This window comes from Eutrigla gurnardus (genome assembly GCF_963514095.1).
Source record: "Eutrigla gurnardus genome assembly, chromosome: 10".
NCBI classification, from domain to species: domain Eukaryota; kingdom Metazoa; phylum Chordata; class Actinopteri; order Perciformes; family Triglidae; genus Eutrigla; species Eutrigla gurnardus.
In genome coordinates, this window is record NC_139924.1 from 12,357,583 (window position 1) to 12,370,788 (window position 13,206).

A 13,206-nucleotide genomic window follows, 5' to 3' on the forward strand; every position below is an offset into this window, starting at 1 on the left:
CATCTGTAAATGTGCTGACATCGGATCCACCTGGCCCGCCCGGCTGACTGGGGGCTGAGCTTATGAGACACTTCATCAACCTGCCTATCTGTTTTTCTCACTGTAATCTGCTTCTCTCCATTGGTCTGGTTTCACTCATCTCCACAGGGGAGAGACTGTAAGATGGCACACTAACAGCCAACAGCCCCCTTTGATACCAGGCAAAATCCATCCAACCAGCCAGCTCCTCATATGGCCCTACTGCGCCCCTCCACTCGGTCCCAGAGGAAGTGCTAATTGATTTTCAAAGAACAATTGTATCTCTTCCCCTTAGCTTAATGAGTGCTAACAACTAATGTTAGAGAAGCCTAGTGTTTATGTTTATTGTATTTAAGAAGTGACTGTACATTGATTAACATGAGCTATCATAAATATGCCAGATTTAGCCATACAGGGTCATTTTCATGCTAATTGAAGCCCCTGAATTTTCATCTGTAGGCTAGTGACATGGTAAGGAGAGGGGGACAGGGGGGGGGGGGGGGGGGGGGGCTATTGATATGCAGACAGGCAGTCTGCTTGCCCACCCTCTCCTCATTTAGGACCATATATCTCAATATGGATGACAAGGTATCTCCTTCTGGCTTGTGGCGCGACACGCTGGCTCTTAGTGCTGACGTCCAGAGACATGGAAACAAAAAGGGGGGGGCAGCATTAAAGTGTAATGGCTTTTGTTTATAAGAAAGAGAAAGAGAGAGTGCAATGGCTCTGGCCATTTGGAGTCCTTGCTCCAATATCTTTTCTCTTCCATATTATATTTGGGCGTCACATCAATCCTGTTGCCGATCACTCCTGGGTGTATCATTGAGAAAGACCATTCACATAAATTAGGGTGTTATTTGTTTAGATGGCAACACGAGGCAGTAGCTGTGTGTGTGTGTGTCTGTGTCTGTGTGTGTGTGTGTGTGTGTGTGTGTGTGTGTGTGTGTGTGTGTGTGTGTGTTCAAGTGTTTCTTCCAGCCATCAGACAAGATCTAACCCCCCCACCCCCCACCCGCGGATCAATAGCCCCTGTTTGGACTACCACTAAGAACTCCACAACAGCAGTGATTAGAAAACACATTAGTGTTGATCAATTAGGAGGCAAACGCCTCACTTAATAATTGATGGCGTTTCTGGCATTTTACACACACACATGCAGGCGTACACAAGCACACACAGGCAGCAGACACTGTTAGTGTGCCTGTCCAAGTGGCGAAGGGAGACAGTGGGTGATCCTCAGACCCAACAAACGCGAGGCGCCACGCTGTATTGACAGGGCCGCCTGGTCTGAATGCCTGATTAGGCTCTCCGGGGCCCCTTTGGTGCTTACACACACACACACACACACACACACACACACACACACACACACACACAGTCACACACATTGGACTCCATTAGACAAAGACAGTGTAGTAGGTGAGATAGACTCCACTTAAGCAGCACTATCCATTTCCCTCAATCGAGCCACAGAGGTGTGTTTGAGCCAGACACCCTGGCTGGGCCTTAAGCGGACACAGAGGAGCCTTACACACACGCACACGCACTCATACGCGTGTCTCCTGTGGCCACATCGCTACAAGTTATCAGCAGGCATCAAGTGAACATGATGCCTGCACACACAACTACGCACACACGCGGGCATGGTATTGCAAATACACTCATGCATTTGGCCGCTCTACTACTCATCTTTATTGTCCGCAAAGGCTTCAAACTGCAGTATATTCATAATATTGGTACTATCTTACCATAGGTAGCCCTGTGATTGAATGGCATACCCTGCCTTCAGCCACTGTCAGCTTACCCAGGGTACAGATGATGGCTGGACGGATGGATGAGCATAGTTGCTATATTTTTAAGCACTGATGCAGTCGGCCTCCTTTGTCCTTTCAGACTTTAAAGACGGGCCTGACAATGGTGGGTAAAGTTGTCACCCAGTTGGCAGGCACAATACCAGCTGGCACTCCTGACGAGGAGGGCACAACGCACAGCGCGAGTCGCCGCAGCCCCCACAACCCGGGTGTGGTCACCATCATTGACACACACAGTGTCGGGGAAGGACAGGTCAGTCACATGTTTCTGCTTTTGCTTGGTATTGTTCGTGATTTAATAATGCTGGTTTTGCACTGCAATTATTTTTATTAAATCGTCATGGAAGTCACAATGTAGCAGTATACACATATTTAATGGTAGCGCTGGAATGAAATCCTTCTTACTGAGTTCAGGACCTTGATTTTTCTTTTCAAAATTCTATTAAACACCATTATTTACTGGAAATGACAACTGCTGCAAAAGGCACCTTCCAATGTTTGACAAATTCTTCATCTCAAAGTCTAACAATTATATTATTTTTCAGTTTTTCTTGGCCCTAAATAAATGTCATGAGGACAAGGGAAGATAAAGTGCAGAGTTGAAAGAAAAAATGCAAATGCAATTTGTGAAGGGTTTTACTTTCAGGTTTTAACTTCGCCAAGTTTGTCTAAAAGGTGATGCAAAAATGGACGATAACACTAACTCTGCTAACTCACCTGGAGGCTGTGAAGTTGTTCTTCACCAAACAAGTTTAGACAGCCACCAAAGGCAGAGGAGCCTGGGTTGGAGACCGGGTAGAGGATCAGGCAGAGGCCCAGACACAAGCAGCATGGAAGATATGAGAGTCAATATGAGTAAGATGCTGGGCCTGATAACATCCCTGCCTTGTACTAAGAACATGTGCCAACCATAGACTGTATATAAGAAGTGGACATAGTCATTTTGACATCGCTGATTGGTTTGTGGACTACGCTTTAGAGTCTCATATTTTGGCTGTCGCCATCTTAGAATGTTTGCAACCAGTGAAGGAAGTGACCATATTTGGACTGCAGAAGGACGACAGTTGGATCTGATGAACGCAGCAGAGCACCAACCTTAGTATCTGTCATCTTAGTAGCTAATTGCATTGGTAGCATGGTATGGACGGTAGTGAGGTAGTGACTGGTCAATCCCAAAGTAGCCCCGTCCTAAAGCATGCCCTATTTTATGGTCTATTTGACTCTAAATGTACCATCATTTACTAAATGAACATCATGCTGTATTGACAATGACTTGAAACTCCTGAGACCATATACTCATGTTTAGAATACTTATGGGGTCGTGAATCAAGAGATTAAGTCATTTTCTCATTTTCTTCCATGCAATCACACTTCTTTTTGCAGCCAGAGGAATCGCCCCCTGATGGCCAGTAGAAATTATGCAGGTTTAAAGCTCTTTGGTACTTCTTGGAATCGGTGCTTGCCCTTCTGGTGCCAACCAGCTAACTGATGTCAACACTAAGATTTTCAACATATCACTGTCACAGGGGTGTTTTCCCACCTGCCTCGAGGCAGCCACCTTCATACCTCTACCTAAGAAGTCCACAGTGTCCAGTCTAAATGACTACTACCCAGTCTGAAGTGTTTTGAGAAACTGGTTCCCCAGCACATGCAGAACAACATCCCAGCCAGCTTGGATCCTCAGCAGTTTGCATGAGGAGCCAAAAAACCTCACAGAGGATACCATCTCCACTGGCCTCTATTAAACCCTCACACATCTTGAAAATAACAATGCCTTCACCAGAATGCTTTTTTTTTTTTTTTTTTTTAAATGTCAGCTCAGCATTCAACAACTTAGCACTCTGGGCTTTAGTACCACACTCTGCAAGTGGTTATTGTACATTATCACAAACAGACCACAGATGGTCAGGATTGCGGGCCACACCTCTTCCACTCAAATACTGAAGCCCCCCAGGGTTGTTTACTCGGCCCCCTCCTGTTCACGCTGTGCACTGCAACAGCTACCCCTGACATATGGAGAACTCTGTTTGTGAACACACTGCCACCATTGGCCTGATTACAAAGAATTATGCAATTTCATTTTTAGAGGAAATTAACAATCTGGTTTTGCTTAGAGAACAACCTATCGCCCAACAGCAGTAAAACCAAGGAGTTGATTAATTGATATTAGGAAAGAAACAGCTGAAGAAACACACCCTAAGTTGAGTTGCCATACCATGCCATGGAAATACAGCTTTGGCTAATCTAAAACGGGGAGCACTAATGCCTCACTAAAACACATTGCTTATTGCTTTCCTTTGTCACCCATCTGTAGGGTGTGTTGATTCCTATGAATTGTTTTATATTATGAGTTTTTAATTTCAGCCAGGCAGCAGCAGCCTACGGTTCTGAAAAGTGAAGCCAATCCTGAAGACTTCTCTATTTGCAAAATATAAGACAGTTTGCATGGAAGTCTATGAGAAAATGACCCAACTTCTCACTTGATTAATTATCTTAGTAAACATTGTAAACTGAGTTTATGGTCTCAATCTCTAGTTTAAAGTCTTCCTCAGTACAGCATGATGTTCATTTAGTAAATTATGGTCCATTTAGAGTCAAATAGACCATAAGAATGCTTTTGGGGCGGGGCTACCTTGTGATTGACAGGTCACAAAACAGCATTGCTACCACACTTCTAATGCAATTAGCTGCTTTGATTGCTTTAACACTTAGCTGTAGCGTTTACCTTGAATTATAAAGCTAACTTTGTTAGAGACTTTGCACCAGAAGCCAGACGGAGTCAGTAAGGTTGCTGCTCGTGTGCTGCTCTGCTTGCATAATCTCAAAGATGGGAACGGCCACAATCCAAGCTGTCAACGGCTGAACTCAAGGCTTCAAAACCAAAGTCCACAAACCAACGGGTGACATCACCATGACTACATCCACCTCTTATATACAGTCTATGATTGCAGCGCAATGTTACAGTATATTCCTAACAGTAATGTGTGAGGCCTAACGCCAGAGACTTTTGAATTGTAGGGCAAAACAGATTAGGTTCTTGTAGACTTGACGGCCAGCAAGCAAACCCACAGACTAAAACCGGTCTGAGCTTTCTCTATTCCCTTTTTGGATCCTGCGTGGTGGTTAACCAGAAACTGTTACCAGGTGAACCTCATTGTCTAATAGAGTGTCAGCTTTACTGCATAGACTTTTAAGTGTTTGCATTTAACCCCAAGTGGGCCCTTTATTTAAATATAAATATATATACACACACACACACACACACACACACACACACACACACACATTGGCACTAATTTGTTCTTGGCTCTCTTGTCATGTGGGACCCAGGTAAATATAACTTTGGCCCCTGCAGTTTGGTGGGAAACAATTTTCAGAGGTTTGCTTTTTTTTCTGTGGCTTGGAAACACCTATCCCTGTACAACTCTCTCAAAGGTGTGTGTGCTTGGATTTGCTGCATATGTTAACAGCCAAGCTTTCAGCCACAGCCCTGTCTGTTTTAGCAGCCCTGGTAGGAGAGACGCAAACAGTCAGCTGCTAGTCTGCAACCTCAGATGAAGCTCACGGCTGAGCAAGTCAAATGAGGTCTTAACATTCAATTTAGCTATTTTTATGGGCGATTTGGGAGGTGAGTGAGAAGTACGTTTTTTAACCCATGAATATTTGTTCTATATCATTTTTTTCTCAATAAAATATTGTAAGTGTACGTAGGGCTGGGCAAAATTACCTTAAAATATAAAACTAAAATGTTTCCAATGTCGATATTCACAATAATAAGAAAGTACTGAAAGAAATAATATTATGTCAAGAGACAAAACAAGGTTATGTCCACGGTTGAAGCACAGTTGTCTGCCAGAGATAAGCAGCTGCAATCTTTTCCACAGTATTTGTGTCTCACTGAATTGTTATATCCAGGGACCAGCTTCATAGATCATCCTTTTTTTTTACCAACTGTTGTTGTTGTCATGATAACTTCCAAACTGAATGTGAATCTTATGCCTTTTGCAAATAAAGGTATCAACCGATCACATTGTGCAGAATGGACAATATTTCAAATTTACCCTATAATGTCCAACAATAGGGAGGTCCTGTAGTCCAAAACAAGATGGCAAAATTAATGACTCCTTTCAACCTCGACAAAGGCGACACAGACCAGATCCAGTCCTTCCGTTCATACCTTTCACAATAAAAGCCCTACTACTTAACTAGGTAACTCCATTTTAGTAGCTAACAGTAGCTAAGGCTGTACAGTTTAGATCAGACAGGTCTGCCAGGCGCTGGTCTTGGTCAATAGAATCCTGGTAGTTGGTCCTCTGGTTGCTTCAAGTTTGCATCACTGCCAGTACAAACAGTTTTGATGTGAAATATTTGCAGGTAATATTTTATATTATTTTCATGTGGTTGATTCTTCGATGCAAAGGCATTTATGCTAAACAAGTGGTAAACTCTAATCTGCTAAATACAAAGGTGGGTACACTACATTTGGGTGTATTGTCCCCGAACAGATTATTCTACACAGACCCACCCAGGTACATGTACTGTACATGGATCTAACCCTGGTTATGGTTTGAACCATGCCAGTTGCCCTCAACAGGATCTAACGAAATGCTAAAAGCTTTTATCCCCTTAACCATGATTAATCACACTGCAGTTGCTGTCACATTTTTAATGAGGCGTGTTCGCATACATAGTACAGTTTTTCAGTGATGTAGTCGCCACACACGCACACACCCCCAAACATTCGCTGCTTTCTGCTTCTCTCTTCCACACGGACTGTAGCCGCCCTGTAGCCAGTGTGTTGTCTTATAAGCTGGACCTAAGCCTTCAGAAGCAGGTCTGCACTCTGTCACCAGCCGACACACTGTAACAGTACACTGGCCATAAACACTGACGAGGCCTGGCGAGCTGGGAGGGGAGCGTGGACGGTGACGGGGGAGGAGTGGGAGACTGGGTGGGCAGCGGAGAATGAATTAAGATGGGGGGTTGGGGTGTGCCTTTTGGAGAAACGCACAGGGCAAGGGATATGATAGAGATGGGTTCCTGTCCAGGATATTCCCATGTCTTTCATGCTTTGAAATGCGTTATTTGGAACAGCAGCGTCATAACACACAGGCGGCGCACACACTCTCCCCTTGTGTAACAGCCTCAGTTCTCTGGAGGACACTCTGGTTTCAAAGGGCTCCAGCAGGATTCCCTCACAGAACAACACTGTCTGCCTGCTTCGTAATAAAAGTGATCTGCTTCATGTCACAAGCCTCTTTCTTTCTTTCTTTCTTTCTCTGAATCCCCCCCACCCCCCCGCCGTTATTTTCTTGCTTGTAGTCTGAGACGAAAGCTCTTTAGTTTTTAGAGGCTGTTTCTTGTTTGGACTAGTTCCTATTTAAAATGCTCAGCCAGCCTTCCTGACATCGTTAATGCAACACTGGGGCCAAATGCAACCCTGTGTATATGTTCTCTCTCTCACGCACACACACTTGTGCACAAAGTGGCCTCATGTCTGGTCTTATTTCTAATCTCTCTTCGTGACTAAAGGGATTTTCTGCCAGCTCCTGGTCTCGGCTCAGCCTTTTGTTAGATGTGTCCCGGTCTCGACAACAGACTTCATACAGAGATTTAGGAGCGGCCTCCAGTCGTAAGTGACTTATAATTCCATTTTCTGAGGCGAGTTTCAGAAGTAGCAAGCCAAACCCAGATTTGACGCCAGTTTCTGCCTGTTTACGGGAAAACCCGGGCCGCTGTCATGGGGTATTGTCGAAGCCACATGTGAAAAGCCACATTATTGCCAAAATAAATTTGTTCATATTCTTGTCTCTGTTGTTAGGCCATACCCCGTTCACACTGTTCTCAGTTCAGCCTCTTACTGAAGCACCAGCACTAATAAAATATATCTCCGAATTAGATGATGCATAATGTCTTTGGTGCAGCACAACGATTTTTAACAAAGTGCTTTCTTTATTGTCTGCCAGGTAATATGCTAATTATTTCTATCCACAAGAGGGCAATGACACATTCGGAACGGAGTTCAGCTCTTTCTCTGCGGGGTGATGTCAATGAACACTGCTGAGTGTGGTGATGTTATCACACCAAACCAAAATGTGAAGAGAAATCCTTGAGCAGGGGAAAGTCCCGTTTTGGGTTCAATGTTCTTATTGTTAGAAAATGATTTTGAGTTTCTGTGTGTGTGTGTATTTATACTCCAGGTCTTGGTGAGTGAGGACTCGGACGGAGAGGGAGTGGTGGCTCACTTCCCAGCTCATGACAAACCCATATCCTGCATGCAATTCAACCCCAGTGGTAAGACACACACTCGCACACACTCGCTCACACTACAGGCGCACACATTTAGTGTTGCGGAAGGAACCGGAGCGTTCCATGCAAGTTCAGAAGACATAGAGAGCAGGGAAGAGATTACACTTCCATTCAAGTTCCACATGGTGTGTGTGTTTGGCTCACATTTGGCCTCATCTGGTCTCTGAGGCATGCCTGCCACGACCAACTCAGCCAAATGTATTCATATACAATGAACATGTGTTTAGTTCAGCCGGTTCTGAAGAGTGAAGCCATAGCTGAAGTGCCTTAAACCTGCATTCTCTCTGCTGGCCATCAAGGGGCGACTCCTCTGGCTGAAAAAAGAAGACTGATTGTATAAAACTTGATGAGAAAACCCTATTTCACACTTGATTTTTTTTTATCTCTGTAAACATTTTAACTTGAGATTGTGGTCTCAGCTTCTGGAATCAAGTCTTTTTCAATACAGCATGATGTTCATTTAGTAAATTATGGTCCATTTAGAGTCAAATAGACCATAAAACGGGATCCTTTGAGGCTTGTGATTGACCAGTCACTAACACAGCGTTGCTAACGTGGCTTTGTTCTGTCCCTACCGTCGCTACCAATGCAGTTAGCTACTAAGATGACTTTAACACTTAGCTGTAAAGTTGACCTTGAATTATGAAGCTATTTGTTATCTGCTACACAGCAGAAGCCACCATGACTACATCCACTTCTTATATACAGTCTATGGTTTAGTTCACCCAACACATGTAACACCAACACCAACCTTTATACACATGCAAGTCAGACACTGTGTCACATACAGCAAATAGGTGATGTGTGCATCCGTAGGGTGATGCTTGATATTTCCATTGTTTTAGAAGCAATCACCTAAAAGCAAAAGCATCATGTGTATCCCTCCATTATATTAAGGACACTTCTGTGTGCAGTTTACTTGTTCTCCCCGGCTTCCTCCCACAGTCCAAAGACATGCAGGATGGGGATAGGTTAATTGATGACTCTAAAAATGCTGTTACGTGTGAATGTGAGTGTGAATGGTTGTCTGTCTCTACATGTCAGCCTTGTGATAGACTGGTGATCTGTCCAGGGTGTCATCTTCCAGCCTCTCCGGGGGATGAGTATCACTATTCAATGGCATTTAATCATGACTTGCTCTAGCTAAGTCGAACCCTGGTTGGAGTTGACTGGCGCTACACTACAACTGGGCCAGTCTGCATTCAAGGGGCGGCATTTGGACAAGGGTCAATTGGCAGATGTGTGTGTGTTTTATTCACCCATTTCTAAATATTCTGTTAAACTGGGATCTGTGCCTTTTCATTCAATAGACATTGTGCCCCTCAAATGACAACCGGGTCCTTGAGACAGCTGGGAGGAATGTAATATATTGACTTTTAAATACCTTGTATTAATGTTCTCTACAAGTGACTGGATCAATGTACTGAAATCAGTTCCCACAGATTTTAATCTCCCTTCTCACCTTAGTTTTTTACTCTGGCATCTCCTTTTCCACTCTTAGACTGACTGACCCCTACCTAAAAAATAAAGGGACAGTAGGTGCTTTGTAAGTGTGAACAGGCTACCTCATCAGTGTGTGTGAGCTTGTGTACGTTCCTGTTACTGTGTGTGTGTGTGTGTGTGTGTGTGTGTGTTTTCACATATTTTATGCCATTCATGGTGTGTGTGCGTGTGCAGTTAATAAAGGAGCCGCTGAGAGATGTCTCTGACCCTGTGACCTCCAAGCCTCAAGAATCCTTCACTTACCTCGACTTATGACTAAAGTCGGCAGCTCTGTCTGAGCAGCACCAGGATGACATTCTAGACAAAGACAGACAAGGCACGGTTGTCGAGACCTCACCTATTCCCACCCTCCCCTCACCAGAGATCACACACAAAAGTTCCCAGCTCAGCTCAGCTAATGGCACAAAACCTGCTTAAAAGTACATCATCGAACGAGACATGTTTTACATTTCTGCAGTTATTTGAAAATGAATGTAATACCAACGATACTTCTATTAATTGTTTGAATGAAAACCTCATAGCTCAATTAGTACAACATCCAAACTATGCTTCAACAGAACTTGGATAAAACTTGGATAAAATGGCACACGTGGTCGTTGTAGTTGTGTAGGTGTTTCTGGTAAATGCTGAGTCAGCACACCATCAGAATCCCCTTTGACCCTTTCCGCGGGGAAACTTCAACATTGCAACACAATTTTTTAAACTTTTCTGACTCATGTACTGTGAGCCACACCTAAAGGGCTAATTCATGTTAAAGTGACAAGAAAACACGGGCTGTGTAATGAGATTAGGACAAATCTTGCCACAAGCATACAAACTTCTCCTTTCCACTGTTGTGATTGCGGGACTACTTTGATCAGTGTTTTTTTAATTCATTTTCATATCTGAACAGCCTGCTGTGGATTGTCCCATAATTAGAGGCCTCTTGATTTGATCGGAGCCAAAATCCTGAGTGACGAGTTCATTGGTGCTGAAGTGAACTCTTTCCAAGGGGTTAGGCGGAGCGGCTTTTTACTGAACTACCTTGCTGGCCCCCGTCGAGGCTCCCTTCGCAGCGGTCGAGCTCAACATGGTAGAAACAAGAAAGATACAGATTTAGCAGGAAACAATGATATGACTCAAGCGGAGCATGGAAAGCCCTCAAGTTTTTTGGCTGGGGAGAGTTATGTAAGAAACCCCAGTGGCTTGTGTGTGTTGGAGGCTCTACAGAGGGCAGACCGGTGGCCGCCAGCTCTTGGTGTGGCGGCTGGCGCTTTGCGGCACTTCGGTCGATCTGTGGATCTATTCCTAGTGGTGTAATTAGAGGGACGCAGATGAAGTGCAGTGGCAAAGCGCTCTCTTTAACAGCTGCAATGTGTGTGTGCTTGTTTTCTTTCACGTCTCGTCCTCTTCACCCGTCCTTAACGATCCTTGACTTGATTATTAGGTATGATGCCAAGGTCAAAATACACTCATGTTTTGATGGCAGTGATATTGTCCAACAACTTGTGCATTACTTTGGAGTATGACTGGCACTAGGTGGAGTGATTGATCCAGCAACGGTGCAGGGATCAAGTGCTTCACATGCAGTGGTGGGAGAAGTATTCAGACCTTTTAGCAAGTAAAAATTCCACCATGTATAAACATGTTCAGAAGTTTGACTATTTTACTTGATTAAAATGATATACATATGATCAGACACATGTACTTAAAATATGAATTATGGAAAACTGCTCATTTTAGTGTGTTGGGAACAGAGTATTTATGCAAACTCAAGAGTAATACATAGAATAAATCAAATGATTTCATAGTTACTGTTGATTTAATGTGCAGGCAGAATTGTAATGGTGAAGCTGGTTAGGGTGGAGCTAATTGCAACTACTTTATGTGCTGTTGAATAATTGAATCCATTACAATGCATCATATTATAAGGGCTTAAACTCCACTGGGGCACTATATTTCCACATCCGATTCTTTGTCTTCACCAATTGTGCAGCTGCAGTGAGATTTACTCACTGTGAGATCTGCAAACAGTATCCTCTCACCGGCCACTAAAATCCAGAGATTTTGATAGACATTTTAAGAGCTGAAATAACTATTTTTCATAATCAATTAATCCCTCAAGCATGAATACCAAACATTCTGTATTAGTTCCAATTTTATAAATGTGTCGATTTGCTGCTGTTCGTCTTAAGTGATAGTAAGTTGAGTATCTTTAGGTATCTCGACTGTTGGTCGGACAAAATGAGACATTTAATGAATTCACTTTGGGCATTAGTAAATTGTACTTGGAAAAGTTCACAATGGTCTTACCCTTTATAGGTCAAATAATTAATGGAATATTTGAGAAATAACCTTGTGGATTGTTTTCCCCTGAGATTTGCCTGTTAGGATACATACAAGTTACACTATCCTCCAGTGGGTGGAGGTTTTTGGGACCAAGTGCAGATTCCAGGATTAACATCCGAGATGTCTGTCCAGAACAGCGTAGTCCTAGGAACAGCTAAGATACTACGCAGAACCCCAAGGCTCCCAGGACCGAGCTTGAATGAGGAAACACAAGACCGCCAATGGGGCAAGTGGGGGATGTTTTTTTATATATATATATATATATATATATATATATATATTGCTACAGTGAGTTTAAGCAGGCGAACAAGATGAACATTTAATTTAATAGCTCTATATATGTATATTTTATCTTCTGCTGCTGCAGCCTTTATATTAATTTGGCACCTTTCAAATCAGACATGTGCCCTGTTGAAAGTGTTGCAGAATAATATCAGGTCCAATGTATTAAGATTATCATTGGGACATTTACATAAAAGTGGCATATATTAAGACCAGGCAACAACTTCTGGTTCTTAAATTTGGTGCAAATGCTGAAGTGCCTTAAACTTGCATTGGCTCTACTGACCATCAGGGGCGACTCCTCTGGTTGCAAAAAGAAGTCTGATTGCATAGAAGTCTATGATAAATTTGCCTTGTTTCTCTCTTGATTTATTATCTCAGTAACTATTGTTAACGTGAGTTTATGTTCAATACAGCATGATGTTCATTTAGTAAATTATGGTCCATTTATAGTCAAATGGAACATAAAGCAGGGTATGGTTTAGGGCGGGGCTACCTTGTGACTGACAGGTGGCTACCACAGCCCTGCTATATTAAGATGACTTTGACACTTAGCACTTCTTATATATTGTCTATGGTTTAGTTTACCCAACACACTAATGTTGCTGCTTGGGGTGCAGCTCTGCCGCTTGTGTCCTCAGATCCAAAACCATCGTCCACAAACCAATGGGTGACATCACACTGACTATGACTACTTGTTATACAGTCTATGATTCAGACATGAGACTGACAGGTTAAATTGCTGTCATATTTACCTAAAGTGTGAGGGTAGTACAAAATTGTACCTCTCAGTACTGTACTTGAGTAATTTTAATTAGTTACTAGTTTCCACCACTTTGGACAATCAAAGTCGGTTTCACCATATAAATATAACATATAACATAATATTAACTTGAAGTGACTGAAAATGAATTGTAACTTTACAATAATAATTTGTTTTAATTAGTTACGTTAC

The 13,206-nt window shown here is 43.0% G+C and overlaps 1 protein-coding gene across 2 annotated transcripts in view; it reads left to right on the plus strand.

The window, feature by feature from the left end:
* The window catches only part of bcas3 (BCAS3 microtubule associated cell migration factor), a 323,492-nt gene that overhangs the window by 44,020 nt on the left and 266,266 nt on the right, over nucleotides 1–13,206 (plus strand). For both annotated transcript variants that reach the window (XM_084020265.1, XM_084020266.1), the window contains exons 12-13: nucleotides 1,912–2,082; nucleotides 8,030–8,123. In XM_084020265.1, the coding sequence (XP_083876391.1) occupies nucleotides 1,912–2,082; nucleotides 8,030–8,123 (265 nt within the window). The remainder of the gene's footprint in view (nucleotides 1–1,911; nucleotides 2,083–8,029; nucleotides 8,124–13,206) is intronic.